General features: G+C 47.2%; 9 protein-coding genes across 9 annotated transcripts; 4 read left to right on the top strand and 5 right to left on the bottom strand.

Moving 5' to 3' along the window:
* Positions 1 to 1,835: 1,835 nt before the first annotated feature.
* Positions 1,836 to 2,185, bottom strand: N7446_001010 (spherulin 4 family protein; the record flags this gene model as incomplete). Its single annotated transcript, XM_058509777.1, is given in 2 exon segments — positions 1,836 to 2,120; positions 2,138 to 2,185. The coding sequence occupies 2 exon segments, from the start codon at positions 2,183 to 2,185 to the stop codon at positions 1,836 to 1,838; spliced, it is 333 nt and encodes a 110-aa protein (XP_058378756.1).
* A 169-nt stretch (positions 2,186 to 2,354) lies between these two features.
* On the bottom strand, positions 2,355 to 4,452 carry N7446_001009 (uncharacterized protein; the record flags this gene model as incomplete). Its single annotated transcript, XM_058509776.1, is given in 10 exon segments — positions 2,355 to 2,430; positions 2,630 to 2,721; positions 2,752 to 2,761; positions 2,828 to 3,052; positions 3,163 to 3,287; positions 3,350 to 3,421; positions 3,613 to 3,801; positions 3,931 to 4,146; positions 4,226 to 4,370; positions 4,385 to 4,452. 10 exon segments carry the CDS (start codon positions 4,450 to 4,452, stop codon positions 2,355 to 2,357), a joined length of 1,218 nt encoding a protein of 405 aa, XP_058378755.1.
* A 1,273-nt stretch (positions 4,453 to 5,725) lies between these two features.
* N7446_001008 (uncharacterized protein) lies at positions 5,726 to 6,628 on the top strand (the record flags this gene model as incomplete). Its single annotated transcript, XM_058509775.1, has 2 exons — positions 5,726 to 5,911; positions 5,978 to 6,628. The coding sequence occupies 2 exons, from the start codon at positions 5,726 to 5,728 to the stop codon at positions 6,626 to 6,628; spliced, it is 837 nt and encodes a 278-aa protein (XP_058378754.1).
* A 198-nt stretch (positions 6,629 to 6,826) lies between these two features.
* N7446_001007 (uncharacterized protein) lies at positions 6,827 to 10,869 on the bottom strand (the record flags this gene model as incomplete). Its single annotated transcript, XM_058509774.1, has 12 exons — positions 6,827 to 6,942; positions 7,012 to 7,152; positions 7,221 to 7,497; positions 7,559 to 7,764; positions 7,820 to 8,176; positions 8,287 to 9,190; positions 9,255 to 9,546; positions 9,609 to 9,823; positions 9,899 to 10,171; positions 10,211 to 10,383; positions 10,438 to 10,585; positions 10,789 to 10,869. 12 exons carry the CDS (start codon positions 10,867 to 10,869, stop codon positions 6,827 to 6,829), a joined length of 3,183 nt encoding a protein of 1,060 aa, XP_058378753.1.
* Positions 10,870 to 11,739: 870 nt separating this feature from the next.
* On the top strand, positions 11,740 to 13,722 carry N7446_001006 (cytochrome P450; the record flags this gene model as incomplete). Its single annotated transcript, XM_058509773.1, has 5 exons — positions 11,740 to 11,926; positions 11,997 to 12,214; positions 12,283 to 12,469; positions 12,523 to 13,562; positions 13,639 to 13,722. 5 exons carry the CDS (start codon positions 11,740 to 11,742, stop codon positions 13,720 to 13,722), a joined length of 1,716 nt encoding a protein of 571 aa, XP_058378752.1.
* Positions 13,723 to 13,769: 47 nt separating this feature from the next.
* N7446_001005 (Zn(II)2Cys6 transcription factor domain-containing protein) lies at positions 13,770 to 15,015 on the bottom strand (the record flags this gene model as incomplete). Its single annotated transcript, XM_058509772.1, has 2 exons — positions 14,935 to 15,015; positions 13,770 to 14,891 (listed from the first exon to the last, which is right to left on the bottom strand). Exons 1-2 carry the CDS (start codon positions 15,001 to 15,003, stop codon positions 13,770 to 13,772), a joined length of 1,191 nt encoding a protein of 396 aa, XP_058378751.1. The 5' UTR covers positions 15,004 to 15,015.
* A 1,755-nt stretch (positions 15,016 to 16,770) lies between these two features.
* N7446_001004 (uncharacterized protein) lies at positions 16,771 to 17,875 on the top strand (the record flags this gene model as incomplete). The annotated part of the gene is made up of 3 exons (XM_058509771.1): positions 16,771 to 17,083; positions 17,214 to 17,268; positions 17,320 to 17,875. 3 exons carry the CDS (start codon positions 16,771 to 16,773, stop codon positions 17,873 to 17,875), a joined length of 924 nt encoding a protein of 307 aa, XP_058378750.1.
* A 1,042-nt stretch (positions 17,876 to 18,917) lies between these two features.
* N7446_001003 (alpha/beta fold hydrolase) lies at positions 18,918 to 19,760 on the top strand (the record flags this gene model as incomplete). The annotated part of the gene is made up of 1 exon (XM_058509770.1): positions 18,918 to 19,760. The coding sequence occupies one exon, from the start codon at positions 18,918 to 18,920 to the stop codon at positions 19,758 to 19,760; it is 843 nt and encodes a 280-aa protein (XP_058378749.1).
* Positions 19,761 to 20,874: 1,114 nt separating this feature from the next.
* On the bottom strand, positions 20,875 to 25,387 carry N7446_001002 (uncharacterized protein; the record flags this gene model as incomplete). Its single annotated transcript, XM_058509769.1, has 4 exons — positions 20,875 to 22,863; positions 22,912 to 24,109; positions 24,226 to 24,842; positions 24,902 to 25,387. The coding sequence occupies 4 exons, from the start codon at positions 25,385 to 25,387 to the stop codon at positions 20,875 to 20,877; spliced, it is 4,290 nt and encodes a 1,429-aa protein (XP_058378748.1).
* Positions 25,388 to 26,781: the final 1,394 nt, after the last annotated feature.

The raw sequence follows: 26,781 nt of genomic DNA, 5'->3' as shown, positions 1-26,781 counted from the left end.
TTTACGGCCAACTGCTCTCAGAGCTCCTCAAAAGCGTTATCCTAGTCCATTATTAGTTAAGGAAGAATGTCCTGTGAGGATTTAGTCCTAAAGAAAATGGCTCCTTCGTTTCTGTTCTTTTGCGTTTGCGCGATATGTCGTATCCGTCTCATCACCGACTAATTCAACGATTATGCCCTCAAATCCCGGTAACTGTAATCATGGCGATGGATCCTGGGGAGGTTGAGGTGCATTCCACGCATTCATTGCATTTCATTTGTATTGGACATTCCCATTGAGGATTTTGATGGGGTTTGATATTTGGATTCCAAGTATCGGGCTGGTTCTTCCACTCTTTTGAGGACGGGCCTACCTGTTTGTATTGGAGCGTGATCAGGCGTATGGATTACGAGTCCTTGCTTCATTCGGAAGAAGCGCCTGCATAGCCGTCACGATACTAGTTAGGCCCCAACAGGTTAATAGAACCTTGATTGATTGATTGATTGATTGGTTGATTGATTGTGAATTGTATTACTTTGATTTCTAGTGGCCCTTGGGGTAAAGTGTCTAATCCAGACCCGACGTCGTAGCGTCCTGAGCCGGCCACCCCAGTCTAGCCGTGGTTGTTACATTGATAGACATAGTCAATAGTAGCTAAACAACCATTCCCCCTGTGGTACGTGCCACATTTGCCGCATCCACTAATTTTGCGGATGTTTTGGTAGTCATTCCACATATCATTGCCACTGATACTGCAGTTTGTACCCTGGATAAAGACACCACAGCCCCGGGTCTAATCTCCCAGCAGTTTCCCGTTTGACTAGCCGCACCACTACTAAGATGAAATTAGTAATGAGATCGAGCTTACGAGCAGTAAGAAGATATTCGTATGCTAATAGAGCACAATACAGAATACAGAAGAGGTGGTGTGATCAACTTACTTGGTATTGTAAAAGGGGTCGTCTTATCGCTGTAGGTAATTGACAGCGTGGTCGCACCACTTCAATAAATCCAGGGTCGAGCACATGGTCGAGCCCTCGCAGCCTTAGTCGCTGGCGTCCGGCTCCACAAAGTTTCCCTAGACATTATAGCCTTGTGTCTAGATCACGAATTTGCTCGTGTCGGTAGTCAAAGTTCCTAGGGGTAATGTCTACGCGTAAGTGTAGTCCGTGATATAAGTATAATGCTCGACATTGACGTCTAAGCCTAAGGTGGAGCGGTGGAGCCTTTAGGAAGCGTGCCACTATACTTATATAGCGTCGTTCCCTCGACTATGTAGTGGGTATAGACGTATTTGTCGACTCTAAAGTTAACACTCTATCCCGGATCGGTATCGAAGTCACATCCTACGAGTCCTAGAGATAGAGGCGGACAAAAGCGTAAGGAACAAGAATGTTAGCCTTAATGATAGTCGAGCCTTCCTAAGGAGTGGAGTGCTAGTTAGTGACGGTCTTTCTGCCAGGCAAAAAGTCAGTGACGACCTAAACCGTGTCGGAAGAGGACCCCATTTTGCTACCTCCTCCTATAGCACGCACGCTAAAAACGTGGCTTGCCCCTAGTGCGAGACCCCTAAGTGTGATCTAGGTTATTGCGTTTAGAATGCTTACAACAATAGTATCGCCTAAATATATATAATATCTAAGAGCATTTATGGCCGGGTACTAAGATAACTAAGCAGAAGTATATTCTGAGGCTGTAACTGTCAGTCCAATAACTGCTCCCGCTATATTTCTAGAATCCTAAGGTGATACATCGTTTTTTAACAAAGAGCTACCATCGATTGCGCCTAGCATCTTCTTTATGTAGGAGTCGTTAGGTAGCTCGTCGTATAGATTCGGCATAACGTCGTTTATGAGTTAAACGAAACTAGCTCCGCGCTCCTTAGATAATTTGATAACCTCGTTAATAGCGCTTTCCGGGACGTCGTATATATAGTGCCACAGTTTCCGCGGGTCTTTTAGGACCCACGTGTTAGGTGTGTAGGAGTTAACGTACGCGTCGTAACTCAGCTCGAAGGTTAGCAGTGTGTCTATCGTATCCTCGAAACAAGACGCCATAGGTAACCCTAGATTTAGGACTGTGTACGCGCCGGGGTACTTCCGCTTTGTATAGCCGTTGATGTACTTGGAGAGGTCGACATACTAATTGTTGCCCCCACATTTAGGCCAACCCTCATCGAAAAAGATGCCGCCAATATCGCTTCCATAAAGGGTGTACCATATATCGATATCTTCTTCGATCTAAGCGGTCCAATCTACTAAATCGCCTAAGCCTAGCCGTGTTTTGAATGTCTAATCGCTCACGCCAAGGTATCCGGTTCGCATATACCCAAGGACTATTTTACTAGAAGCTTTACCTACCTAGATGACTTCAGCCTATGTATGGTCGGAGGCAGAATCTAGACCATTCACCACGTTGGCAACCAGGATAGGCATCTTGTCATAAGCATAACTGTTGATCAGACGATCCTAGTCCGTCACGCCTGAGGTGGGATTAATGTATAACGCCACCGCGATTTATTCTAAACGTGGATACATAATATTAGCTTTGCCTTCTTTGAAGTGGTTGCTACATTAAATGCCAATAACACCTACGGCCGTCTGAAGCATTTGAGCCTGATCTAATGCCTGATGAAGGATAATTAGGGTACGAGTCGAAGGTTAACCTCTCCGGGGTTGCTACAAGCCTATTATCCTGCTCGTTCTTATTAGCTATTTCATAGATGACTAGTGAGGCAATGATCTGATAAAGTAAGGGCTAGGGATAGAATACACGCCCGTATCTATTAATCAATCGTTTGTTAGCGATACTCTGTCGTTAGTTGCGATAGGTCGAACAGTTTTCTTACCCGTCGGGCAGGATGTTTAGGAACACTCTCTTAGCTACGTCCGTTGTTTTGAGTGATACTATCTTAGAGGCGGCAAAAGAAGCTATAGAAACTGTAGAAGCACTATGTTCGTCGGAAACCATGGCCTTATCTACGAGCTTGGCGTCGGGATCTATTAGGAGTGTAATTTGCGCCAATTGGTTTACGGAGCCCTCGAAGGTGTCTTCCGGGTGGCTATTCTCGCTTCTTTTCTAGGGATTGGAGCCGAAGATATCCTAAGTATTCAGCTCGTAGAACATTAGACCGGTTCTTTCATAACTATTAGCATGCTATATAAATGAGATTAGAGCACTTACCTTGTGTTGCTTTCCTTCGTTGATTCGTCGACACTATCCTCACAGAAACGGCTATTGAAGTGGCCTACGTAATAGTCGTAGTTTACAAACTTAACTTGGTCACCCGCTCTCTTAACTGCAGCCGACTGTAGAGCAGCTAAAGTTAGTAACAGGTTCGCCTAACGAAGGTAAGAGAATCAAAACGAACAATTTGCGTATTAATAGCATTAACAAGTTCATTCATAGTTTTCCGATGATCTTTCGTAAGTTTCCCCTGTTCCTAAAGACCGTTATATGGTTTCTAGTAGACAATTAGTACCACGCTAAATGTCATTTCAAGGCTACTTATATAAAGCCAAGTGGTCTAGCTAACTTTATTATATGCGGGTGATAGGTCCTCGGCAAAGAATTTGGCATAACTTTATAATCACTATAAACACTGCCAAAATAAAGAAGCGAAATGGCATATACCCCGTGTAGTAGATTATCCCACTGCCTTTGGTTAGCATCCACACCTAAATAATAAAGTTTTGGTACTAACTCTGATGCTAGTTTTTTTGCCGCCGTGATAACAGAATCGAGGCTCTTGCTGAAGGCATCCCCTGCGATGAGACTTTTTGAGTAAGCTAACTGCCTATCGCAGCCACGATCTAATGTATCCTAGTCAAAGTCTAGCACCTATGAATACTCGGGATGTTCAAGAAGGGCTGCCTTCAATATAGCTGCCTAATTGGAGGCAGGCACGGCCCGCTAGAAAATACACTGGTTTATGATGCTTGTAAGCTAAACATCATTGCCACCTAAGACCTCGCTTCTGTTCAATATATTGCAAAGTTTAGGCTTAAACGTACCGGCTGATATCAATATAACCTGCTGGTTATTATCAATACTAGGGATCTCCTTTTTGATGACATCCTCTGTGACTGCACCAGAACATAACACGAACTGAAATGTACGGGCTGATTGATCGCCTAGTCGTTCATCGGTATAAATAAGATAAGGGTACTAGTTATCATAGCGACTACACCAGAAGTCTGCTAGAGGGGGAAATACCCATCAGTCAACATGCTTCGTTCCCGAGTACGGGATATATTGGCAGACCAATACTACCCCCAGCGCCAATTCCTGCCGAGTAGGAATCGCCGATAGCTGCCATTCTTGTGATAAAAGAAAGATCTTCTGCGTCAAATTCAGCGGTATCTCTTGCCAGCAATTGCTCGGAGTTCAAGCTTGCATTTCCTACAGCATTCTAATAAGCGAGAGGATTTGCAAGGGCGCAACTTCTAAGGGTAGCAATAACCGCCAGGCCATGCCTTAGTTGCCCGTGCATAGCAAACAGACGAGGCGAGGAGCGAGGGGAGGGAAGAGGAAACATAACTCTAAAAAGTTTAACCTATTCAAGAATTAGAAGATACACGGTACTTCTTATAACCATGTTTCTGGTCTAGTATTCGGGTTGTATAGTGCGTCCGTTTGATTTCGCCCCCATCTCCTATCCACGAGGACGATATTAGTCATTTCCTCACCATTGCCCTCGAATAATGTAATGCGCGGAAAATTACAAGAAGGGACTTGGATCCACCCGTTGTAGTAGTGCACGGGGCGGTTTTTTGATAGCAGATAGTGGCACATGTCTGTGGTACAGAGTACTTTCCACTCACAGATTAACGTCTTCCAGACTCGATTGTATCATCTGTTGGACTGAGACGCAATCATAAACGTGAAGTCCCAGTCTGGGCCCTAGCGGGCGCCGTAGTAAAAAAAAAAAAAAAAAAAAACCAAGCAGTTCTCTCGCATCCGAACCACGAGGCGCGCTAATCGGGATGTTTGGTGGATACTATGGATGAGTAAATTGGACAATATTTGCGTTTAAATGTACAAGGTTGGGGATGGTCCTTTAAATTTCGAAGATGATTATTGTCTCTCTACTAGGAGATACTGCGCAAAAACAGTGACGATATTTTCAATGCATCATCAATTGTAAGTCGAAGACAAGAGGAAATGGGTAAAATAATTACGAGCGGGCACTGACACTGGAAGAGGTTTATCCCGCTAGGCAGAAAGAGTCTTCGGCTCTCTCAGCCTTCTTCCACAGAGGGTTATTGGGTTTGGGGATCGCCATTGGCCGACAGGATTTTCGGTATTGCTGCGTCAGCGCGAGAAGTAACCTGCGTCTAGAAAAAACAGTCGCAGCGTGTCGCAGTACCAAAAAGGGGTCGCAAAAACGGGCCAATGGCTGGTTGTCGGTAAGTTAAAGAAGTTGCGCATTGCTGACTGTATTTATCGATTAGTTCTAGTACCTCGTCTAACGTATTTTTCATATATTACCGCGAAGTACCTGCTCCACCTGGGCAATACTAAAAGTATCAGACTTTCACACCGTGGCCCACATGCATATGGAGACGTGCAGCAAAACGAGTCTGTCTGCTCCACCAACCTAAGCGTGGCGATGCTAAACTGACGCTAAACCCGATGAAGTGGGCGCAGCGATCACTGCCAAGTATAAAATGACCAAGTCTTGGACTATATTAAGTGTTTCTCCTTCTCCATCCCACATCTTCCAAATTACGGCGCGAAAGACAAAATGCCTGTCCATATCATTGAGAACGAAAATCCCGAAATACCTGCTTGGGGAAGCATTGCATTGGAAGTCTATTTCCTCTCCGAATGGGATAAGTCTCACCCAGACCCCTCACAGTCCGAGTCCCACGCCGACCGTCGCCAAAGGCTTCTACGCCAATTTCTCGCGTTGGGATACGAAGGCAGACTGGTGAATATATTCTATAACCCTTAAAAAAATTCACAACCTTGAACTAACCAAATATCAACCTATTAGCCTTACAAGCCAGGCAATTCACCACCCTCTCCTACTGAAGCCCAAATAGATGAGATTCTTCGGCCGATACGGCCTGAGGCACTGCGCACTTGCGCTCATAATACTGGTGCTGAAGTTGGCTGCTGGCTTCGTCTCTGCTACACCAATGACGAGGGCCATGAGGCTCTATGGTCTGCCAATGAAATTGCAGAATGGGTGACTTACGGGGGAGCAGTGCTCGACGATGAAAGTTTATTCAGTGGCCTGGATCTGGCAGCCGCCCTGGAACTATTTCCTGAGCGTGTCACAGATGAGCGTGTCAATCTTGGTCTCAGAGAGGAGAGCCTCAGGGAGGCTGTAGATGGTGCTGAAAATTACCCCTCTGAGGAGAACCCTCTTGGGAGGTATGCTTTCTATCAGGCCGATTGCGTTGTTACTCATATCTTTGTGGAGGATGAGGTGGCGGTCAACGGAGGAGGCTTGTTACATGTATTTTTAGATGATTGTCGGAATGTGGTGAGGCAGTGGCGGGTGGAGGATGATGGATCAGAGGATAATTACGATGGCGCTTGGCATGAGCGTCTTTGGAAAGAGGCCATTAGAGATGATTGTGGAGAAATTGGCCCTGCATATCATGAGGGTGGAAGCCGAGGGCCCCCCTACACTCTTTGAAGTCCTGGGGCTGTTAGGTAGTCCTTGTCGAACGCTGTGCATGGTTCACTGCCATCTGTTTAGGACAATCGCTCCAAAATATTCCCAGTGCTATAGGAAGAAACATTGAAATTATTTGAACCGGAATTGCAAGAAAGCTCAGATGAAAAAGTGCACTTGTATTCAAGCCAGTATGCCTAGCCTGTAGACACAAGACGTTTAATTTGAATCCGCTCCATACCCAAGGTTTGTGTCTCCGGGGTTCAATGTGTCCTCCCAATCCACGTCGTCCGGCAGAGGCCACCAGACATTCTCATCCGGGTGCAGCTCAATACCTGCAAAAAGAAAAAAAAAAAAAAAGATACGGTTAGCCGGATCCAAAATCAGAAGGCTTGGGGACTTACTTTCGATCTCCCATTCATTATTCTCTCCCGTCAACTCATTTTGGTCACGTTTGCTGTATGACGCAGGAGCCGTTTGGTCACTAAAGGTACTCCCGATGTAGTTGACCTTGCACATAGTGTATCCTGGTGACTGTCCAAAGCCTTCAAACAAAAACGAGTCAGCTCTCCTCATGTTTCGTGTCGATAAGACTGCAGAGTGTTGGCCTTACCAGATTCTTTCTTCATTCCGTTCGTTCCCTTGCGCGTATCCAAACAAAATCCGTTGCCACTTCCATATCGATAGACGTCTGGTTGATTGAATAGATTCACCGCGCAAAAGACGTGGGTCGGGTCTGTATCTGAGCTGGCGCCTTTTATCTGGGAACTATTTAACGCCATCTTGCCCCATTGATCGGGCGTATCTGAAAGACTCGTCGCGTACGCAAGGGCCATGGTAAAGTTGCGTTTAAAGTTGTATCCAAGTGTTCGGCCGGAGTTCTCCCATTCCTAGAAGGTTGTCAATAAATAAAATAATAAACATTGGCATTGAATAATGCATTGAACTCACAGTTCTATCAATGCCATGGGCGAGAGGGACGGGCTCGGGATATCGCGTCAGACGTCCAAAGACTGGCGGGTTTGTATCACTCTCACTTCCGCCCGGGGTCCATCTCTCGTCATCTTTAGTCTTGGACCACCATTTCCAGTCCTCCTTATCCGAATCGACATCACGGTCGAAGTATGCCACGTTAGTGTACAAAGAACTCAGAAGTTCTGAGGTTGTCAGTCTATTCATTCAGACAGAACACATGCAGATAGAAAGACTTACTGTTGCAGTTTCCTTGCAACGACTGTTGCCACTGAGGCACGCAATTAGCAGTCGGGGGGACTCGATGTGGCTTATATTTGGCACCCCAGTCTCCGCCCTCCTCAGTCCCACCAAAAGGAAACTCATCGCAGCTGATCGTCATTTTCTTCTCAGGAAGACCAGCAGCTTCATTGAGAGCCTTCTTCTGACTGGTGCAGTATGAGTTCCTTTTATTTTCGTCATCGTAGTCTGTCCACCCGTTGCATGTGTACACGTCTCTTGCGTCACGACGGTTAGGATCCCAAGTGAGTGTGACGCCGTCGCTGCTGGCGCCATCTGAAGCAAACCATCCGAAGATACCGTCGCATATACCTCTGACTGATTTAGACGGGCCGTTTTGAGCAACAACCTGAATGGTGGAAAAGGTTCGGCAGTTATTTATGAAAGTCAGTAAACCCTTCACACAGAATGGGAGTATCGGTACATACAGCGCAATTCTGGGAGGGTCGGTTGCTTGTTCCCATTTTTAGGGCAATCAAAGTTCTGGGAGCCGGTAAACTGGGAGCTATCCGCCGTGTCTGGCTGTTCACCGTCGTCATCAACGTCCGCTCTTTTGAATATCACCGAGCCGACATTGGGAATATGTGATGTAGCATTGGACTTATCATGATAAGAGTGATGTGCTTTGTGATGAAGGTGCATATGAGTCCTGCGGCGGTGAACATGGCTAGCAGGTGGAACATATGGCTCCAGGCCATTATCATTCCAAATTGCGTCCTCATCGTCATCATCATGGAACAATCCCTTCTCATCACCGTCTGGCAGTATCTTGATATCTCTCTTTGAATTGAGCGTCGCGTCCGATTCAACGTTGCTGTTCTCGTAGATCGTGTATTTCTGACCTGGGAGGCTGTAGAGGTAGACCGGTGTATAGTGCCAATTCCAAGTATCACCGAGAATGTTGGCGAATCCTCCATAGCCTAGATTATAGTAGAGATAGGCACCGTATTTGTAACTGTACGTGGGGCTAGAGTCGGTCCCAGCCGACCCAGTCACAATGGCGGAGAAATCAAGGGTGCTGTTCATGAAAGCAATGATCTGCGCATTTACCAGGTTTCCCTTGCCCAGAACGGACGGACCCACCTCGATACCAATGCGAGCATTGGGGGAAACATCAATGGCAAGGTTTGCGGATGCTTGTGCGGATGCAAAGAATTGTGGCTCTAGGCCAGTCTTCGGTCGCTCTTGCTGAGATTTGATGTCGTCGATCTTGTCATAGTCTGTATCACCTTTGGTGCCCTCTTCATCCTGTGGGAAGTAGAGCTCTGCACGGCCAAAGTGTACTCGGGCACCAGCCTTGGCCTGACCACTCAGAGTAACACTACCGCGAATCTTGAAATTTTTGATGCGTTAGTATAGCTCTTTTACAGAATGTGCCATGTTTGAGGACACTTACTCGGCCATATATATCCAAGCTAGGTCCAACAGTCGCTATACCCTTGATACTCAATCCAGGGTAAGCAAGAGTGTCAATGAGTTTCTTCCACTCTGATGTATAGGTCATGATCGCGTTTCCTTCAAGACGCAGTCCAAGGTATGCGCTTGGCTCCACCCCCAGATACCCATAAGTGTCAATTACCTTCAATGGCACGATGGTTCCAGAGAGATAGTATGCATAAGTCGCATCCATCTGAACATCAGCATCGAGGTACATTCTCATCTCTGCATAGAAGGTTCGACGAGCGCATCTGTGCGTTATGGTCAGTAATGAAAATCCGAGCACCGTGTCTAGTCACTAAGGATAGCTCACCCTTTAACAGCTCGATACAGAAGGAAACTCTTCTGGAATGCCATGTTGAGAAAACCATCATTTCCAGCTTCAACTTTGTTCATCTTCTTCAGCCAGTCCCCGAATTTACCAAACCAACGCTTGACTAGGCCACTTTCAGATGTTTCCGTCATGTCAGTACTGCCGGACCCAAGCTTAACCGAGGTGTTCTTAGAGGCAGTTCTCTTTTTCACATCCTGAATGAGGGACTTTCAATCATCTTTGGTAATCTTCTCGTGAACGGATCTCTTCGATGGCTTTGAGTCTGTTACTTCATCCCAGTATGGAAGAAGATTAGTGTAATCAATGCGCATGTTAATCGGACCATCGTCTCGCTTGATGAGATGGGAGTTGTAGTCGATCTTGAGCTCATAAACGTCATTTTCGTTGTTCTCCAACGAACGAGACCGGATGTGGTGATGAGGAAGCTCATAGGTGTGGGAAGCGGGTGTCATGGACACAACGCGGGCGAATGGACCTTCTCCGACATGATCTGGCAGCTTGATGATCGTATCTTCAGCACCTTTGCGGAAAATCTTTTCACACTAGGGAGATCCTTTAGGGTAGTTGCAGTACACAAACACAGTCTCCTCCGCGTGATCAAAGGTTGAGTCCAGGATAGTGGTGTTAGTAGTGATCATAGAGCGTCTTCGATTGGGTATTTTACTGCTGCGACGGGCGACAGTATATGAATCCCCAAAGGCACTATCGATGGATTCTGGGGGGCCATCCAACATTAGGAAGCCATATGCATGATCTGTTTCGTACGTTTAGTCAATCTATGCAGATATCAAACGGGGAATTATCTTACCTGCAGGATCCTCTTCGATCGGATCATCGCTCGCTTCCTCATTGTTGTTTTCCTCGTTGTCGGCAAAAGCCCAAGCAACATCATCCCCATCATCCTCGTAGGCGCTCTCCCAAAGCCATGAAGGTGGGACGGGCCAATCTTCATTATACTGAGAGGGTGGATCACAGCAGAGGTAGAAGGCAGGATCAAACTCGGGCAAAATCGGATGCGCGGTGCATTAGTCCCCAACAGTACAATCCCCAAGACAATACTTGTTGACATAAAGGCTAATCTGAGGCTCATATGCCTCCGCAATCTGAGTCTTGGTCTTCGGACATTGACGTGGCAGACAGGCCCTATCATCCAGCTCACTGACAGCGTCCTGGGTCGTCCACTTGCAGTTTTCAAACTTTTTAGACTTCGGACAACAAAGGCCTCGCTTAAATCGGTCATGTAAGTCACTGTTGAACTCACGCGAGCACCAACCACCACTATCTATGTCATATCGAGAGGCCACGCTCTCATAGCCATCAGCACATCCCTCAGATTCAAGTTCACCAATTTCTTGATATGGCATTAGGGGCCCTTGACAACTACTCCAGACACATTGATCGAGAAGCTCGATCGAGTCACAGCATAAAGATCGCTGGCCTTGGAAACACTGGCCTTCTCCCATGGCATCGGTGAAGGTGTCCGTCGCCAACTCAAATTGAGTATCGCCGCATTGACCTGAACAGCCTATTTCACTGCGAATCGGTTCACCCTAGAGATTGTCAATAACTGTCTCGCAGGATTGTGATTTGAACCGGTTGTAGTGTTATTTCAGATAACCGGGTGAAGCAAACTTACATTCCATTGGCAGTTGCTGGGCATTTGCTTATTGGGACAGCAGACATGTCGGTACCATCCTTCGGAGCATTGACCAGTCAAGCCATGTTCACTAGCCTTCTGTAAAGGTGCATGTGCCGTGGACACAGACGATGTACCGGATGACCAATCACGTTCTAGGTAGTAGGTGGGTTTCCAACGGGTACCAGCAGGTTGGTTGATTGCCATTGCTGACGCATGATTGGACTAACTAGTCATTAACGTCACGGTTAAACTTCGGTAGCTCTGTCTCGTAAAGTTTGGACAACCCAAGATGCGATGGATATAGTTTACGAGGCACTAAACCACATTTGGGATTTATTACGAGCGGTTACCGTGACGTAGTCTCGTAATTTTTAGAAGAGCAGAATGGAAAGGAGAGGCCAGACGAATATTTAAAGAAGGTATTTCTGAGACTGCATCGTCAATAGAGTCTCATTTTTATTATTTTATACGATGATGAAAGTGCTGCAAAATTCCGTCCTGGCCGGCATCTCGCTACTGTCAGTCTATCTCTTCCATCGACTTCGCCAACATCGTCGTCGCTATGCCAGCTTGCCTCAGCTCCATTCGTCATTGCTATTGGGCCATCTCAAAGCTTTGAGTGATGTCGTCTCCAACGGTGACAAAAAGAGGCATATCGGTAAGTCCTAAGCCTATGTGGGAGCAACGGAGAACGTCGTGTAGTTAAAAGTCGCTGACACTGGACGCAGATATTGTCTTCTCCGAGATCTGCAAAACGCTGGGCAACGTACCAATGTTCATATTGGATCTCCATCCAGTGGCACCGGTCTTGTGTGTGGTTTGCAGTCATGATATCGCTGAACAGGTCACCAAGGCTTCCAAGGCTTTTCCGTACAGTCTCCCCAAGGCACCAACAACAAGAGCGTTCGAGGACTTGTTCGGTCCCAGATCGATCATCACCGCGGAGGTACATCTAAACCGAACCCAAGATGAGATTGCACTAGGCCCGTGAAACGCTAATTTTGACCAACATAGGGCGAAGAATGGAAGTCACTCCGTAAAAGATTCAATCCTGGGTTTGCCTCGAGACATCTGGTCCGCCTCTTGCCCTGTATCATCGACAAAACACGGCGGTTTGTCGATATCCTCGAGCACTACGCTACCACTGGCGAGGAATTCAAAATGCATGAGCTGTGCACGAACCTTACCTTCGATATTATTGGTAAGAATCTCGTCCTTTATTTCTATTGAAGAAACCTAACAGAACACAACCAGGTGCCGTGACCATGGACATTGATCTCTGTGCGCAACTGGGCAGATGCGACCAGAATGAGATCATCCGTCTCTTCCGTGATTTGGGTTCAACTTATCGTGGCCGCGGCGATAACGGAGGCATCTGGATTAATCCCTGGACGACTCGATATCGACAAAGTTTAGTTCGCAGATTGGACGTGCTGATCAAGAATCACATCCAACAGACGTATGCAGAGAAGACCGAACAGTCTGGTGCAGGATGCAAACCGGATACTGAATCTCGGAGTATCCTCTCGCTGAGTCTGCGCGATATCGACGAACTGACCCCTGACATCCTCGATCAGATCTGTGATCAGCTCAAGACCTTCCTCTTTGCCGGCCATGACACGACCAGTGTCTTACTTCAGTGGGCACTGTACGAGCTCAGCCGCACCCCGCGTGCAATGAACATCGTTCGACGTGAACTGGACGAAATCTTCGGACCGAATTCGAGTCCAGAAAATGTGCATGAAATGCTTTTATTGGAACAAGGCGACAGACTTCTCTCCCGCATGTCGTATATCTCGGCAGTCATTAAGGAGATCCTTCGTTTATACCCGCCGTCGGGTACTGCCCGCTACTGTGAGCCTGGATCAGGCTTTACAATCAAGTTACCTGGTGGGGATGAATTATGCCTTGGCGGCGTGGTGTTATACAACTGCGAGACCATTGTACAGCGAGACGAGAGGGTGTTTGGCGAAACTCGGAATACGTTCATGCCTGAGCGCTGGCTCGGCAACACCGACACCAGAATACAGACGAACGAAGATCCAAGCTTGGAGAGTGGCTCCAAAGGGTCTGACGGACAAATCCCACATAGCGCCTGGCGACCATTTGAACGTGGTCCTCGGAATTGCATTGGGCAGGAGCTGGCTAATATTGAGGCACGGGTCATTCTGGCGTCGGTGGTGAGACAGTATGATTTTGTCAAAGTGGGATTGGGAGAAAACAAGCTTAACGAGAGTGGCGAACCGGTTGTGAACCCCACTGGACAGTATGAAGTGAAATCTACTCTGTATAATGTGAGTCCCACACCCCTTCCAAAACTTGGGTTACAGAATACTGTCTGATGGGATATGCCACTGACCGATTCCGCAGACGCTGGAGGTTACTGCGAAGCCAGTAGATGGAACCAGGATGAAAGTTCAACTCTCTACGAAGGAACTGAAGAGATCGTGGTAGGACTCTACGTCCATTTGGAGAGACCAGGTTAGATGCTGTTTTATTTATTAGCCCTCTCTTTCCTTGTACCCGATCTCGCATATCGGCCATGTAAGCGACGGCCTAAGATGGCTGTCCAACGTGTTATAAACTATGTCAAGCACTCGATAACCCCATGAAGAAAGCCACCAGTTGGCTCGATGATAGTGTAGTGGAACACAATAATGAGCAAGGACAATCAAAGCCAGAGGATCTCGCTTCGATACCAGGTCAAAGAAGGCAGTGGGAGTTAAGAATATCCACATAAAAATAGATGGCAGTCCTTCTCCATGGTTCAAGCTGGCTAAGGGGACTTCCAGGCGCTGGATCGTTTCTTGAATGGTGTCATAATCATGAGCAGCATCTGCACGCTGTGCTTGCATGTTTAGCTCGCATAGAGCCGATAGGGTCGATAGAGTAGAATCGGAGGGTTCAAAGCCCGAGTCCTCTAACACGGCCAGCCCACCAACTTCTCCATTCTTGACACTCTCGTAGATCCCGACGGAAAAGGTCATCATTCTCTTAGTGAACATAAGCACCTGATAAATGTCATCCAGTGAATTTGATCCATAGGTTGGCCCTACTGCGAGCGGAAATCCGAAGGTGAAAATGACTAATATCAGCGATAATGAAAACGCGGCGTCACAAGTCGAGGACGTCGTGTTGGTCAGAGCTGGAGTGAGGAATGTAATGGCTTCGCTTTGATGATACTCGGCGGCTCGAATTAGATCTTCTTGCTCCGTTTCCTCGGCGCTGGTCAGTGTGAGATGAAGTGCCGCCAACGCCAACACGCCATGGAGTAAAAAAGGGTGGGAAAGGGAGAGTCGGGGGATGGTATGTTGCCATATCCACTCTAAATCCTCACTTCGGCTGATAGATCGATACGTCGTGGTCGTCCAGTGAAGAAGGAGCCGTAAATGCTGTGTGTTGAAGTCGCCTCGTTCTTGAGGCCGCTGATGTGAAGTTGCGACGACGTAGTTATGTTGCGCAGTTGACTGAGTCCCACCAATATCTGACAATCCACGATGACTCAGATCTTCTCGTGTCCATTGGCATAGTGTTGAGTATTGGCAAGCAGACCGACGATTGAAACAGCGAGTGCATTTCGGCCGTTTCTCGTCACACTGTGTGGGGAGAGGTGCGACAGTGAGCTATTATGGCGTACAAAGGCGGGATAGAGATCCTCTTACCTACCTTGACACTACGTCGCTTGCATTGCAAACAGCCATGATGGGATTTGGATTGAATTCGGCGGGGAGGCATAATACGATTACGTGTTAAACGATGTCAAAAATGAATCCCCTCCCATGGAGGGCTTTTCGGAGATCTATCCGCGCCAAGAAATGTATGGATTAACAGATCTCCCGATGCCAACTTCCTATGTGCCCAGAGAGCATTTTCTTCCTAATTTGACCTAAGATAGGTGCGCAGATCTTCACCAGCCAGCTAAGATTCCATTCTCTCATCGCATATGAGTGAATTCACGCGAGCGCAACACTGCGCTATGCCTTCATCTCTCGGGCGAAGACTGCGAAATCCAGCATAGACCCTCGGAGTAGGACCCCAAAACATAGCCGGTCGGGTCCTCGTTATTTGAGTCGAAAATAACTCTCGAGCTTGGTCAACAATGTTTAAGTCCGTACCCAACTTGCATAGAGCAGTACTGCGAGATCTACGCGGAGTTTATGGCATTAAACCTTCCTCAGCACCAACCTCGACCCACAAAATGCCTTGGCTTCCTGACTAATTTGAGATTATTCAACTAGCCAAATCTACGGAGTTGACACTATGATGTATTTGTCACAATTTCTTATTTGACGTTATACTAGCCAAATGCATGGAGTTAACGAATATGGCGCCGAAGGATTATGATCTGAATAATGCGCTGCTCAGGGCGCAATTAGACTGCGCCAAAATCCGCGTATGGTTCAAACCCTCAAACCAAAAACCAAACCGCAGCCGAACCACAAACCACTGCGGTTCCCTAATGGGACCGTAAGAAAACCCGTTTTGCATAAAATCAAGGTCTTAGCATATTTAACAATGATGGTTAGTTAATATTGGGTATTGGAGATTCTTTTGTGTCTTATTGCAAGAATATGTCTTTGATATAGAGTTAAACATTTACTTTTCTTTAAACATTACGTTTCCTATATAAGTATGCGACTAAAGGCACTATAAGGTTACAATTAGTACTGATCCATTGCGAATCATCTTATTTATAAGAATAATATTGGTATTATCATATTTTTGATTTATAGATTATGAGTGTAAAGTAAAAAGGGTTCTAGTGTTTGGAGGATTGAGCCAATCAACTAGGGAAGGTGAAGATGCCAGGGGAACAAGTGGTATTGGAGGAATATAGAGACTGATCCTTAGAAACTTTGGGGTTCACCTAGAAGGGGCTACTTAACATAAATGGTAGGGTCGCGGTGAGTCAAGTCGAACATGTCGACATCTGTACATTTTCGATGCTCTGTGGTTACGAGAGATCAATCCATGATTGCGAGAGATCAGTGCATGCTTCCTAGAGACTCCTTGACACCAGGCCACACAAGTGGTGGCAATATCTGAACTGAGAACGGCGGCAGTGTATCAGCAAATACACACAGCCTCATCGATCTACGGGACAGCTGCCATACCGCTGGGACTGAATCACCAACTGTCACAGGATTTGTTTTCATGTGCGCCTCAGAGTTATAAAGTTCTCACGTTTTGCCTGATTAATATCCTATCTCCGGTCATCATCATCTAAATCGCCGAACTAGCGCCCCCGGACCAGATAAATCAATTTCCAACCTCTAAGTTCTACTTGCGCCGCTAATCTGAGAGCTCTCCAAAATATGATGAGTTAGCTTACACCTGTTTATCTCCGGGCACCTTCTTTTTATTGCGACAATAAAAGGATGCTTCCCCTTGGTGAAAACAGTAACCCTCAGAGCACTTTATCCAACGATAGCTGCACTACTCATCAGCAACTGGGGTTTGTCTTTTTATGAAGTTACAGTGGACGCAACGGAATCAGCGGCAATGCCAACATCACTAGTCACAGGAGGCTCGGGCTTTATCGGCCTTTACGTGGTAAGGGGTCTTCTTGAAAAGGGTGATCTCGTCAACACCACTGTCCGCAGTCTGAAAAATCTCTCCAAGTGCAAGCCACTGCTTGAGATGCAACAAAAGTTTCCAGGCAGGCTCACACTATTTGAGGCCGATCTGATGAAGAACGACTCTTTTCTGCAGGCGATGAAGGGCTGCGATGTTGTCTACCACGTTGCCTCGCCGTTCTTAGTCCCGCAACAAATCAAGAACGGCTTAAAAGATTGCGTCGAGCCCGCTCTTCAAGGTACATGAAATGTATTCATGTCTGCCAACAACACCGAGAGTGTTAAACGCATAGTTTTAACGTCGTCCAGTGAGTGGATCCTTCATTCTATCCCTCTACGCGGACGCGTAATTATTGACACCTTACATAGTTGCGGCCATGTATGGTGATAGTTCGGATATCCTCAAAATGAAGGACAGTACTCTGTCCGAGGACTACTAGAACACGACAAGCTCTGCCATCTACAGTCCATATAGCTTCTCTAAGCTAATCGCTGAGCGTGAGGCCTGGAAGATATGTGACGCTCAGGACCGCTGGGACCTTGTGGTCATCAACCCGGGCCTAGTCCTTGGTCCGTTACTCACTCCTGAGTCAGCCTCCGGTAGCCTGTTCCTGCTGGATGCCATGTACAAGGGCGATAATCGCTCGGGCGTTCCGGAGCTACACTACCCTGTGGCAGATGTGCGGGATGTGGCAGAGGCGCACATCAGAGCAGGAAAGAGTCCGTCTGCGAAGGGGAGGTACATCATCGCCGGTGACCGCAGTATTTGCTTGCTAGATATGGCGAACTATGTGAGGGCAATTCATCATAAGCCCGAATCATTGCCCACCCGCAATCTTCCCAAATTTCTCGTCTTCGTTGCGGGCCCCTTCATTGGCTTGCCCATGAAATGGGTGTCTAGAAACATCGGCATTTCCTATAAGGTCAACAACAGCAAGAGTATCGTCGAGTTGGGGCTCTCATACCGTCCAGCAGAGCAAGTGCTTAACGATCACTATTTGTCGTGGCAAAAGGAAAACGCTGACATGTAGCCTTCAGGGGCCTTGATGAGATGAGTGGCCTACCACCCTCGCCATCCTCTGTCTCTTTTGCCTGTCATTCTTCTCAGACATTTCTAGCCTTTTCTTCTTGCGCCTTCCGAATTTCTGTTTTTTTTCCCTCTGGACAAATGGATATCTTACTTTAGATAGTCTCTGAATACACTGCGTTTCTTTTTCCGCTTTTTCTCCTTTCCTTGGCTTCTCATACGGTGGCCGCTGTAACACTATCAACTCTTTACCTGTGTAGTGATAAATCGCGAGTAGATGACGTTTGCATTACCATGCCATCGGAATGAATGTTAGAATTATGAGGAACCCAAGGATATGTGTATAAGTTGTGGCGAAGAGAGAGAGACAAGGCCAGGATAGGCAAGGGAGACCGACGGCCTAGGAACCTTAACAGATTGCAAATACAGACGAACCCAAGTAAGTATTAAAGAAGTCAATACAAAATTCTAAGCGCTCGTATATCTTGACACAATTATTCGCTACTAAACGTAGTGCATCAGTATGTTCAATGGATACCGAATGGCTCGGGGCCCTGCTGAGGAATAAAGTTGATTATCTCTAGCGTGCACGTTACTATGGGTCTAGTACTGTGTAGAATAAAAAGCTTCAAGTGCGTATCCAGTTCGTATAGAGGATCATCGCGAGACCCACACGGAGTTATGGCAAATAACTTTTCTCAGCCCGAACATCATGCCCCCACCCATACCTGCTTCCCTTACTAATTTGATATTATTCAACAACCCGAATCCACGGAGTTAACCAATACGGCGTATTTCCCTCTATTGCTCGTTTGATGATTGTTCAATTACCCGAATCTACGGAGTTAACCATTATGGCGCCGAAGGATTAGGACCTGAATTATGCTTTGCTCACAGGGCAAGGGTTGGAAACGTGTGAGTTGGTCCCTATATATAGACCCTTCGAGAGACGCCAAAATCGGACAGCCAGTCTTCATATCATCTTATCCTCCTCTTCCACACAAGCATTGTCCTAAAAAGGAGAAAGAGGATTTCAAGCCCTTCCAATGTCTTGTCAAACTACACCAACGCTCTTTGCCTCCGTCAAGGAGCTCAAACTTGCCTACCGACGCTTCGGGAAACCGGGCGGTGTCCCTCTTATTTTCCTCACTCATTTCCGTGGTTCCATGGATCTCGTCGATCCCTTGCTCATCAACACCATTGCTGAAAACCGCGAAGTGATCCTGTTTGACAACGCCGGTGTCGGACATAGCGAAGGCGCCGTCCAAGACTCCCTCAAAGAGATGGGATCGACGGTCGTGGATTTCCTCACCAACATTGCCGTCTCGAAAGTTGATATCCTCGGCTTCTCGTTAGGCGGCATGATCGCACAATATGTCGTTGTTGACTATCCTCACCTGGTCAATAAGCTGATTCTCGCGGGAACCCAGTCCAGTTATACTGAAGGTGTGATTTTTGGAGCCCCCGAAATTATGGAAATTGCGGGTGGAGTCACGCCGTCTGAAGAAGACATGATGAAACTCTTCTTCTATTCGTCTTCTACCAGTCAAGATCTCGGCCATGCTTGGTTTGAAAGAACAAAGGAGCGGCAGGTCGAGAGTGAAGAGTGGCGCGGATTTCTTGGTCAAGCTGGTGCCGCAGTACAGCAGGCAGCCATCGGAAAGTTTGCCATGGACACCGGGCTTTTCGACAGGCTAAAGCAAGCCGACATACCCGTGTTGGTTACAAATGGGGACGCTGATATCATGACACCGACTTCCAACAGCTTCATTTTGCAGCAGCAGCTACGTAACGCGCAGCTGCACATATACCCCGACTCCGGCCACGGCCATCTCTACCAGGAACCGGAATCCTACGCGAAGCAAGTCGAGCTGTTCTTGAGCGTGTGAAGTCTTTAGGACGTGTATTGTGTTGCTGTATTAGAACGTGGTTATGTTAGTTCGATCATCTAGCTCTTCGAGAATAAGATTTCCTACATAGGTGCCACTGCCACTTTTCAAATTCACGAACTTCTATCATTTCTCACTTGGTAATGCCTTTACTGAGAGCTGAATATGGTATCTATCGGCTTTTGAATTACTTGTACGAACATGGATATATAGTTGTGACAGCCTGCAAGTCGTTTTGGCGGTTGAAACCCTGAATTGAGGTAGAGATGCTCTTGGCAACCTTCCATTGCCAAGCTGAAGGATTTCTTGGTCATAAGATCGTCTTCGAACAACGAGCACTTCGCAGTCGGCGTTTGGCTGGCTAATTCCGAGGGTCAACTTGTCTACTCTTATTACCGGACCAAATAATTAGCATAAAGCGCTAATTTATTTTGCTATATTTCAACTAAAGTGTGCTGAAATGGGCTTGGTATTCTTAACTCCCATGCTCTTGTAAATATGGAGTGGACTTATTTTAAACTTAAAGGTACAGAATTTCCGGAAATCGGTGTCACCACCTATACTCTTTCATACTTTCCTGAAACCTAATGCCAAGATCAACTAGTCTCGATCAAGAACAGGAGCGGAAAATAGATAGTCATGTATTATTCTCTATACAGTATTTTACTCCGCCAAGGCGATGATATCATGTCTTGATCTGTATGGGTATTGTAGCTGGAATTATCCGTTGAAGTGCAATTAGATCAAACACTTAGAGCTGGAGCGTGTCTGGAGGATCTGGCAGTATTCTCTTTCCTCCCTGCAACTCTCATGCCGAACTAACGACCTACCTAAATACCGCCTTCTACTTCTCGCAATAATTCCCGAAACGGAGTTTTTAGTATGAAGACAAGTAGTAACCCCACGATAACGTGACGTATTCACAACTCCAGGCGTTTGTCCCTTAGCATAGGAATATCTGGGCAGGGAATAAGAGGCAAGGTGGCAACGACTTTGAATCATAGAAATCACTGAAAACAAAAAAACCGTATATAAACCCCAGCTGTCCCAAGCTCTCCTTTTGTACAGATTCAGAAAATAAGAGACCTGAGTGGAAGAACACGAAAAACGTAGTTTATATTATATGCGTAAGGAATCCTGTAACCAAGACCCGCCCATCCTCATACCCGAGGGCAAGTTTGGCATCGTTGACAGCCTTGCATACAAATGAACGATACTCAGCTGGGAGCCATAGTACATTCTCACCTCCTAAACTAACCCAGTTATTCGATAATGATATCTGGCAATCGTCAAGACCTTTTTCGAGAGCTGGCGTGAGTTCATCGGGAGAAAAGGCCACCGAATTAACCATATGTGAATGGCCCTCTAGCGTCTGCCGCTGCGTGCCGGTCGCCGTATCCCAGAGCTTAATGGTGTCGTCTTCCCAGCCTGATGCCAGGGTGAGTCCATCGGGAGAGAAGGAAACTGAACTAGCCCAATTTGAATGGCCCTCTAACGTCTGCCGCTGCGTGCCGGTCGCCGTATCCCAGAGCTTGATGGTGTGGTCTTCCGAGCCCGATGCCAGAGTGAGTCCATCAGGAGAGAAGGCCACCGAACTAACCCAACTTGAATGGCCCTCTAGCGTCTGCCGCTGCGTGCCGGTCGCCGTGTCCCAGAGTTTAATGGTGCTATCACTCGAACCTGATGCTAGGATAAGTCCATCGGGAGAGAAGGCCACCGAATTAACCACATGTGAATGGCCCTCTAGCGTCTGCCGCTGCGTGCCAGTCGCCGGATCCCAGAGCTTGATGGTGTGGTCGCCCGAGCCCGATGCTAGTGTGAGCCCATCGGGAGAGAAGGCCACCGAACTAACCCAATTTGAATGGCCCTCTAACGTCTGCCGCTGCGTGCCGGTCGCTGGATCCCAGAGCTTGATGGTCTTGTCTTCCGAGCCCGACGCTAGAGTGAGTCCATCGGGAGAGAAGGCAACTGAGCTAACCCAAGTTGAATGGCCCTCTACCGTCTGCCGCTGCGTGCTGGTCGCCGGATCCCAGAGCTTGATTGTGTGATCGTCCGAGGCCGATGCTAGGATGAGTCCATCAGGAGAGAAGGCCACTGATCTAACCCATTTTGGATGGCCCTCTAGCGTCTGCCGATTCGTGCCGGTCGCCGTATCCCAGAGCTTGATGGTGCGGTCGTCCGAGGCCGATGCCAGGGTGAGTCCATCGGGAGAGAAGGCCACTGAAATAACCCAACTTGAATGGCCCTCTAGCGTCTGCCGATGCGTGCCGGTCACCGTATCCCAAAGCTTGATAGTGTGGTCGCCCGAGCCCGATGCTAGGATGAGTCCATCGGGAGAGAAGACCACCGAATTAACCACATGTGAATGGCCCTCTAGCGTCTGCCGATGCGTGCCGGTCACCGTATCCCAGAGCTTAATGGTGTCGTCTTCCGAGCCTGATGCTAGGGTAAATCCATCAGGAGAGAAGGCCACCGAATTAACCACATGTGAATAGCCGTCTAGCGTCTGCCGCTGTGTGCCGGTCGCCGTATCCCAGAGCTTAATGGTGTTGTCTTCCGAGCCTGATGCTAGGGTAAGTCCATCGGGAGAGAAGGCCACCGAATTAACCACATGTGAATGGCCGTCTAGCGTCTGCCGCTGCGTGCCGGTCGCCGTATCCCAGAGCTTGATGGTGTGATCATCCGAGCCCGATGCTAGGATAAGTCCATCCGGAGAGAAGGCCACTGATCTAACCCATTTTGAATGGCCTTCTAGCGTCTGCCGATGCGTGCCGGTCGCCGTATCCCAGAGCTTGATGGTGTGGTCGTCTGAGCCCGATGCCAGAGTGTGCCCATCAGGAGAGAAGGCCACTGATCTAACCCGATCTGAATGGCCCTCTAATGTCTGTAGAGTTGGGCTCCAGGAATCCATTACCGCTGGTAGCAGCTGTATTTGTTTTGATAATTCGCTAAGAAATGTCCCCTTGATGACACTTTGTGCTGGTGCAAATGCTAGCCCGGAACAGTAGAGTTGTAGTGGAGCAATGTCAGCTATATAAGAATTTTGAAGAGTAAATCTTCTTGCATCATATAAAAACCCTGAAAGAGCAGGATCGTCTTTCTTCTGTGATATCTATCAGCTGTTATCTAACCGTAAATTCTCGATACTTACCCATACGTTTGACTGTAATATCTTTATCATTCCTGCCGCCTCCGATATTTTCCCCATTAAAGCTAGTACCTCCAACCAATGAAGGAACCGCTTTTGAAGGAAAGAGAGAATTTCAAATTCAGGGATAGCACCCTGACTCTGCTTCAGATGATGTACCCAATAACAGCAGGAGTATTGCAAATCAGCAGGGAGGCGCTGTTGGATGACCTGAGGGTCGATATCCTGGCGCTGTATTCCGTAACTTGCTAGGTCACAGATATTGTGCCTGAGCCGAGTGTCCATGACGCGTAGACAGTTTAATGCTATTTGTCGATGTGTATTCTTTTCATTGATATGAAAGTCACCTTCTGTATGGATTAAGAAGTCTCGAAATGAAAGATGCAGAACGCGAACCGGTGCTTCGAGATCCGCTGGGACACTCAGAACAGAGTGAAATCTCTTTAATCGATTGACAATCTTATTCTCGGGTATCCCAGTCAATTGCGCAAGAGTGACAACTGAGAGAGGGACGGCCAAAAGAACAATCACGCCGATAATATCCTGAAACTCTTGTAAGAGTCGCTCAAAATCCTTCTTGTTTTTCGCGTTAAGGAGTTGGTGCAGTACTGGTAGATATGTCCGATCCATATCTGATGTCGATGTTGTTGCTTCATCTTGAAGAACGGCTGTAAGACGCTCTTCCGGAAACCAGTCTTCATCCCCAACGAAGCGGCAAAGAGTGGCTGCAAAAATGAACAAAGGTAGAGCCATCTGCACCAGTTGCTCAAGTCTTTTATTCCCAGGCCAGTCAGAGGGAAGTGAGTGTTCGCGTTGTATTGCTGAAAGCTTGTATTCTAGGAATACGCGAATATCGTGTTCGATTACTGGAGCAGGAAGTTCATGGAGAACTAGGTCCTGATAGTTGTCTTCCTTCAAGAAACCTAGACGGATTGGAAGTTCAGGTCTGCTTGTCAAAACTACTCGCAAGCGCACAGACTGAATTTCTTGTAATCTGAAGAAGAGATGAAGTATGAGTTTTATATCATCATCCCTATCACATTCATCCAAGGCGTCAATAACGATCACAATCGTGGTGGATTGGTCGGGTTGCAGCTTCAGAAGAGGCTGATAGAGAAGCTGGTGAAATTGATCTCTCAGAAACTTCGATGTAATCCGCGGATCAGTCTTGATGGCACTCAAGACTTCAGGCACCAGTTGCCTGTGTCTAGTTACCAGCTGTCCCACGATACTGGTTATCAAGTATGATGCAGTACCACGGTCGGCTTCGCCCCGCTTGAAAAAAAGCTGGCACCAAGCAGTCCTCGTTCTTTGAACCCTTGTGCAACTGTGCGTGCAATGGTAGACTTCCCCGTTCCCGCCATCCCATTCAACCAAAAAATGAATTTATCATCGGACTTCGCCCAATCCGTAATACGGGACAGAAGCTCGGTTCTGGTCCCTGGAAGGCAAAAATCCTCATGTTCATGAATGTGAGAGTCATATAATGCTCCCTCCACAACATGTAGATGCATAAGGCTAGACTGTTCCAAAAGAAGCTTCAGGGATTCGCTAAGCTCATCGATTTTGAGAAGAATATTTTCTGCCTCCTTTTCATGGTGCAAGTATCCACCAAGCTCGGTCCACCGGCGCACATTGTCTCTTTCTTTTTCGACTGAGGTCTTGAGCTCCGTAAGTGGATGCCCAGTAATGGCAGTGAAACAGTCCGAGAGGTTTTTTCCGACGCCATGCTCTTGGGAATTCCGAATCTGTCCTGAATAGTGCAGAATAGCCTTATAAAGTTTGATTATTGCGGTTTCCACATGACCTCGAATATCTGAATCGCCATCAAGGTAGAATCTTTTTTCGATGAAGGCGCATTGTGTAATGATATCGGCCAGGTACTCCGATGATTCGAACAATGCATTTCGTGCATCATGGTGGTTTTGGGTAATCTACGATACCAGTCAAACAATAAGCAACTAGCTTGTCTTAAATTTTTAGCAATACATACTTTCAAACCAAGCGACACGACCGCCCAAGCACTGGCTGCATGTTGTGTGGGGTCAAGTCCAGCAACCGCACCAATGATTTCCTTATAGGAAAGTAACGCATCGATGATCTTCCGCGAAGTTCTCCGGAGTGTATTATCTGACTTCTGCTGATACGCCTCGTATTGCACTTTTGTCACGTGGATGATCTCGTCGATCAGCTCTCTCGAGCCAGCTTTCTTTCCCTTTGATTCGGGAGAGCTCTGTGTGCGTAACAAAATCTGCTGCTGCTTCTCATCGAGCTGGTCATACGCAGCTTGCCACAGGTCTTTTGGCTGGAAGGTTTCGATTGACTGAAGTAGTTGGATTGCTGGCTGGCTGTAAGTCGGCGGTCTAGCGATGTTCGTGTTATCTTTTTGGTCTTCTGCTTGATTGATCTGGGCTTCCGCTTTCCCAACATCCTTGTGCCTGTGAAATGAAGGAAATAACTTTTTCAGACGTTTGGGCATATTTCGTAAAAAGAAGTTCTTCCGGTGGCTGACTCTCGGTGTTTGGTTAGAAGAAACGAGACGCTATTCTGAGTAAATCAGGCTGGGGAGGGGCAGATGTCCGGTTCCACCATTCCCACAAGTTACGGGCCGCGTGGTCAAATGATAAAAGATCTGACTGCTTGCCCACTAGTCATAGCTAGCCATCTTTGCTAAATGATTGGAAGACGCAGGGGTCTCTGAATATCCACTTTCCTTGTGGACAGCATGGCCATTCTGAACCAGACTGAACTTCTTGACTCCCCTTTTTCACATGGATAGAGACTCTCGGGGAATAAATTCAGCAGCATACTATATATTTATGTTTGCGCTCTTTCGGTCCTTGCATCTTTGGTTGTCCAGTTGAAACCACCTTCGGTCTTGGAACCCAGACTAATTTGGCCGGGCGGGAATTGTCCAAGCTTACGGACTTTCCCGCACCACCTAGTTAGTTACCGTGGGTCGGTCTAGCTTAGTCATCGTTGATCCTTCGAACGCTGATTGATGGATTCGGACACTTGGCCAACCCCAACAGAACAAGCATCCTCTCTTCCAAACAACAAGGAACACACGACCGACTTAAGATATGAAATAGTATAAACTCGAAATCGCATAGACTGTTCTTCAATTACAGTATCGTCTGTCCGTTGTTTTGCAAACAATTCTCTAGATGAAACAAGGGAATCTCGATTTTTATTTTCTTCGTAGTAGTCAGAGCCAGAGCCTAGGGGGATTGTGACAAGATCATGCAATCGTCAGCTATACAAAGATTATCTTGTTTTTATGCTGTCAAAAACGACTCATAAGGCGATGTAGAGTAGTCGTCCAAGTTGATCTACAGGATATTAAACTTTGCTTTGGTACCTATGCTATAACGTTATATCCTCCACGGTCAGACCCGCGTAACGGGAATGTCCCTCTGCGCGCATAGCTCTTGCACCAACCGTGTCAACCCAACATTCAAGGAAGGTGTCGAATCCTTGGCCCGGGTTGTTTTCGTACGACTGGCAATTCCGACGAATAAAGGCTTTGAGCTCAGCAAAGAACTTCTCGATCGGATTCAAGTCTGGAGAATACGGAGGCAAAAACACTAGCTTCACACCCGCCGCTTCTGAACACATCTGCTCGATCCGTTCGGAGTGATGGAAGGATGCGTTATCCATGACTATTACAGACTTCGGCTCTGGCCACTTCCCGCGATGCTAGAGAAGTTGCTCAATAAAGTCCTCAAAGACGGATGTATTAGCTGACTTTGAAACACTCGAGAGAGAATAATACCATCTTGGGCATATGCAGGAAGTATCTGATATCGCTGGTCATGATGGAATTTAGATGCTTAGACCGGTCTTGTACCAAGAGGAGACCAGCCCGTTCGT

The sequence above is a fragment of the Penicillium canescens genome, assembly GCF_028828765.1.
Source record: "Penicillium canescens strain IBT 15451 chromosome Unknown utg000001l_segment0_segment0, whole genome shotgun sequence".
Classification (NCBI taxonomy): domain Eukaryota; kingdom Fungi; phylum Ascomycota; class Eurotiomycetes; order Eurotiales; family Aspergillaceae; genus Penicillium; species Penicillium canescens.
The sequence above is the reverse complement of the archived record's forward strand: the minus strand, read 5'-3'. Positions and strand labels throughout refer to the sequence as shown.